We start from the raw sequence: 5,416 nt of genomic DNA on the forward strand, positions 1-5,416 counted from the left end.
GAGGTTGTGCTTCTCCACAGACCCTAGTGCCTCTGATCCAGGGGGCAGTCCTGCCAGGAAGGAAGAGAAGAAGGTAAGGGCGGGTGGGACCATCAGGGTGCAAGGAGGGCCTGGGGTGGGTCCCTGTGACTGCTCTTGCCTACTTGCGGGCTGAATGACTGAGGTCACCTGCTCTGTCCTCTCCCCCTGCCCAGAGGAAGGCCGCCCGGCTCAAGTTTGACTTCCAGGCTCAGTCCCCTAAGTAAGTACCATTCTGCCTCTTGCCTTCCCTGTGGCAGTCCCTGGGAGGACAGGACTGCAGTGTGCCCCCCTAGAGGGTGGGGAGGGATTTCGGGGACACTGGGCAGAGTCTGGAGGACCCTGAGGACTTCAGATTGCTGAAAGTCCTTGCTCTGGCCTTCAGGGAACTGACTCTGAAGAAGGGTGACATTGTCTACATCCACAAGGAGGTGGACAAGAACTGGCTGGAGGGAGAGCACCATGGCCGCCTGGGCATCTTCCCTGCTAATTACGTGGAGGTGAGTGGGGGCGACAAGCAAGGGGCCCTGCCAGGAGGGTGGAAGGGTTTGCAGAGACTTAGAGAATGCAGACCCCCTTTAACCAGCCAGGGAACCTCTCCAGAACTGGCTGCTCCCTCACACCTGGCAAGTTTCCTAAGACTAAAACTGTGAGCTGGGGTAGGGGCCAAGTCTCAGCCTCATTCATGCCCTCCAGGAAATGTTTGTTAACGAAGGCCTAAAGGTGGAGCCCAGACCAGGGGGAAGAACAAAAAATCCCAGTTCCTGTACTGGAGGCCATCAGTCCTCTCAGCGTCCCCCACTTTCACCACTCAGAATCCACCTCTCAAAACCTACATCTCCAGCTGTCTTTTGGGAAGAAATCTAATTGCAGCTGACAAGAATATGAAGTCTGAGATGGTTCACCAGTCACATATACTTGTGTCCTCTCCTTCCTGTGTATCACCTCCCTCAATCCCCCGATCAACCTGGCAAAGTAGTAGATCACCCCCATTTTACAGATGCACTAAGGTTCAGAGCCAAGTTGTTAAGTAGAAAATCTAGAATCCGAATCCAGAGACAAGGTTGTGGGTTTGATAGATATGGGGCTATGAGTTATTGAGTATTTGCATCTTTTAAGGAATTTCAGATTATGTGATATATCAGCATAAAGTTGTTCATAATATTTCATTATTATCCTTTTAAATATTTATTTTTGACTGCACTGGGTCTTCATTGCTGTGACTGGGCTTTCTCTAGTTGCAGCAAGCGAGACTACACTTTCTAGTTGTGGTCCATGGGCTTCTCCTTGTGATGGCTTCTCTTGTTGCAGAGCACAGAGTCTAGAGTGCTCAGGCTTCAGTAGTTGAGGTGCACGAGCTTAGTTGCCCCGAGGCATGTGGTGTCTTCCCAGACTAGGGATTGAACCTATGTTTGTTATTATCCTCTTAATGTCAGTTCAGTTCAGAGGCTCAGTTGTGTCTGACTCTTTGCGACCCCATGAACCGCAGCACTCCAGGCCTCCCTGTCCATCACCAACTCCTGGAGTCCACCCAGACCCTTGTCCATTGAGTCAGTGATGCCATCCAACCATCTCATCCTCTGTCGTCCCCTTCTCCTCCTGCCCTCAATGTTTCCCAGAATCAGGGTTTTTTCCAATGAGTCAGCTCTCTGCATCAGGTGGCCAAGGTATTGGAGTTTCAGCTTCAACATCAGTCCTTCCAATGAACACACGGGACTGATCTCCTTTAGGATGGAATGGTTGGATCTCCTCACAGTCCACAGGACTCTCAAGAGTCTTCTCCAACACCACAGTTCAAAAGCATCAATTCTTCAGCACTCAGCTTTCTTTATAGTTCAGCTCTCACATCCATACATGACCACTGGAAAAACCATAGCCTTGACTAGACAAACCTTTGTCGGCAAAGTAATAACTCTGCTTTTTAATATGCTATCTAGGTTGGTCCTAACTTTCCTTCCAAGGAGTAAGCGTCTTTTAATTTCATGGTTGCAGTCACCATCTGCAGTGATTTTGGAGCCCCCAAGTCAGCCACTGTTTCCACTGTTTCCACTGTTTCCCCATCTATGTGCCATGAAGTGATGGGATCGGATGCCATGATCTTCGTTTTCTGAATGTTGAGCTTTAAGCCAACTTTTTCACTCTCCTCTTTCACTTTCATCAAGAGGCTCTTTAGTTCTTCTTCACTTTCTGCCATAAGGGTGGTGTCATCTGCATATCTGAGGTTACTGATATTTCTCCTGGCAATCTTGATTCCAGCTTGTGCTTCCTCCAGCCCAGCATTTCTCATGATGTACTCTGCATAGAAGTTAAATAAGCAGGGTGACAATATACAGCCTTGACATACTCGTTTTCCTATTTGGAACCAGTCTGTTGTTCCATGTCCAGTTCTAACTGTTGCTTCCTGACCTGCATACAGGTTTCTCAAGAGGCAGGTCAGGTGGTCTGGTATTCCCATCTCTTTCAGAATTTTCCACAGTTTATTGTGATCCAAAGTAATGTCCTTTCCTTCATTCCTGACATTGATAATCTCTGTCTTTTCTTATTCTGGCTAGAAATTGGTTAATTTTATGGATCTTTTCAAAGAAACAACTTTCGATTTCATTGATTTTTCTCTACTTTTGTTTTCAATTTCATTGATTTCTGCCTCTTCATTATTTCCTTTATTCAGCTTGTGTTAAGTTCTTTTTCTAGTTTCTTTGAGTGGTAGTTCAGATTATTGATCTGAAACCTTTTTCTCCTAAGTGTAAACATTTAATGCTATAAATTCCTCTCTAAGCATAGCTTTTACCTACAACCCACAGATGTTGATATTTTGTTTTTGTTTTTTTTCATTCAGCTCAGACTATTGTCATTTCTTTGTGGCTTCCTCTTTGACCCATCGATTGAGTCGTCTATTTCAGGCTCTTTATCTCCTAGGCATCAATAGACCTCCTCTATCCTTAAAACGATGTCCCTGATCCTGAAGTTCCACAAGTATATACAGTATTGCATATCATCAGTCATTTACATCTTGAAATGCCGGAAGTGTTACTCAGTCGTGTCCAACTCTTTGCAACTCCATGCACTGTTGCCCCACCAGGCAATCGTCTGAGCCACCAAGGAAGTTTTATATCTTAGTATGAACTAGTTTATTAGCATCTTGATTTTTCTGAGTAGGATGAAGTGGCGAGAGCATGGGGACCCTGGGCACATGGTGGGGTAAAAGTGGAGGGGGAGGAGGGACACTTGGTTCTAAGCAGTGGTGAAATGGTAGATCCTCACTTTTAGAACAGGCTACCAGGAGTTCCCTGCTCCTTGGTACCTCTCATATCCTTCTGTGCCCCAATGTAAACTCTCTCCTGTTTGCACCGCCATTGTCCACTCTGATAATGCCCACTCCACATAACTTCTGGTGAAAATTCTTCCTCCAGAAGCATTCTGGGACTGACTACCCCTGTGCCCTGTGCTCACTGCTGGCTCCCCCCAGGCTTGTGTTTGGTATCTGTCTCCAGTGTGGTCTGGGGACAGACCTTGGTCATATTGCTTCCCCAGGAGCCCAGGTCTGTGCCCAGTTGATACCCAAGCTGAATCACATGTCCTCTCTTCCTCCAGGTGCTGCCAGCAGATGAGATTCCCAAGCCCATCAAGCCTCCGACCTACCAGGTGCTGGAGTATGGAGAAGCCGTGGCCCAGTACAACTTCAAGGGGGATCTGGAGGTGGAGCTTTCCTTCAGAAAAGTACGCTTGGCCAGGGGGAAAGGGGGGTGGGGCAGGGTAAGGGCAGCTGAAGACATAGGTAAATGTGTGCAGTAAAAATATTCTTTAAAAAAAAAATCAGATATACCTATTTTCATTAGTGTTTCAGATTTTTATTCTCAATCTCTTTGGATATATTTCCCTTAATTGTGCCCATTTTAATTTATTTACTTTTATTATTTTTTTTTGCTGCATAGGCTCTTTGTTGTGGCACGCAGGCTTCTGTTACAGCACGTGGGTTCTAGAGCATGTGGGCTCAGTCATTGTGGTGCTCAGGCTCTCTAGTTGTGGCATGGGGGCTTGGTTGCCCCACGGCATGTACAATTTTAGTTCCCTGACCAGGGATTAAACCGAGTCCCCTGCATTGGTAGGCGGACTCTTAACCATTGGACCATCAGGGAAGTCTCCTGTCCATTTTTATTTGTTTATTTATTTTAATTTATTTGGTTGTCCTGGGTCTTAGTTGCAGCATGTGGGATCTAGTTCCCTGACCAGGGACCGAACCTGGGCCCCCTGCATTGGGAGTGCAGAGTCTTAGCCACTGAAACACCAGGGAAGTCCCTTGCCCATTTTTAAAATGTTCAAAACTTCTAGAGTAGTTGTGCTTTTTCTCAAGTTGCAGGTTGGTAGGCTGTGAGGATCACATCAGCATTTTAAAGATAATAGAATGGAAGTCTTAGAATACCTTGCATGTAGAAAGGGTATTTCATCCAACTCTTAGACAGGTGTGTGTGTGTGTGTGTGTGTGTGGGTGTACTGGATTGATATTACAACATATTCTTTTTACTATAGATAATGGTTCAGAAAGCTTGAAAAATGTTGAGACTTCCCTGACAGTCCAGTGGTTAAGGCTCTGCACTTCTAATGCAGGCGACACAGGTTCTATCCCTGGTCAGGGAATTAAGTTCCCACGTGCAATGCAGTGCAGCCAAAAAATTCAAAAACAAAGAAAAAAAAGAAAATGGAGTAATGCCCCAGAAAGCAAGGGAACTGGTCCCTTTTGGTTTATTTTGAGGGCAAAGGGCGTGACTGCACCTAGTGAATGTTGCCCTGGAAGAGCTGGCCTAGCGAGAGAGGAGGAAGGGGATGGCTGGATGGAGAGAGGTGGGAGCAGGAGGGGGGCTGGAGACCGTCCTTCCTAGGACAGCCCCACTAACAGTAGTCAGTATGTGGGCTTGGGGACACACCAGCTGTCCTCAGGGAGTTTGTTTTTGGATGCGGTGATGACCTCCAAGGTGGAGGCAGGAAAGGACCCAGTCATGGCAGTGGTGCTAACACCTGCGCGGTACTCCTTACCAACCTGCCATGGAGCTGTGTGACCTGTATATAACCAGCTGGTGCCCTCCAAGCCTGATCCCTCCATGCAAGGTGTTAGGTTACAATGACTCTGCACCCTCCTGTGCCTGGCAGCCAAGGGCCTGCAGATACTACCTCCCTCCCTCTCTGTGACCAGGGGGAGCGCATCTGCCTGATCCGCAAGGTGAATGAGCACTGGTACGAGGGCCGCATCTCAGGCACCGGGCGCCAGGGCATCTTCCCCGCCAGCTACGTGCAGGTGACCCGGGAGCCCCGGGTCCGGCTCTGTGATGATGGCCCCCAGCTCCCTGCATCTCCCCGCCTGCCCACCGCCCGCCTGGTCTGTCGCCCCAGCTCTCCTTTAACG

General features: G+C 47.9%; 1 protein-coding gene across 1 annotated transcript in view; it reads left to right on the forward strand.

Moving 5' to 3' along the window:
• The window catches only part of SORBS3 (sorbin and SH3 domain containing 3), a 30,245-nt gene that overhangs the window by 19,198 nt on the left and 5,631 nt on the right, over nt 1-5,416 (forward strand). The window contains exons 13-17 of the mRNA XM_010845478.1: nt 21-73; nt 195-241; nt 404-518; nt 3,610-3,735; nt 5,207-5,410. Coding sequence (XP_010843780.1) covers nt 21-73; nt 195-241; nt 404-518; nt 3,610-3,735; nt 5,207-5,410 — 545 coding nt within the window. The remainder of the gene's footprint in view (nt 1-20; nt 74-194; nt 242-403; nt 519-3,609; nt 3,736-5,206; nt 5,411-5,416) is intronic.

This window comes from Bison bison, unplaced genomic scaffold, assembly GCF_000754665.1.
Source record: "Bison bison bison isolate TAMUID 2011002044 unplaced genomic scaffold, Bison_UMD1.0 scf7180017864217, whole genome shotgun sequence".
In the NCBI taxonomy this organism is placed as follows: domain Eukaryota; kingdom Metazoa; phylum Chordata; class Mammalia; order Artiodactyla; family Bovidae; genus Bison; species Bison bison.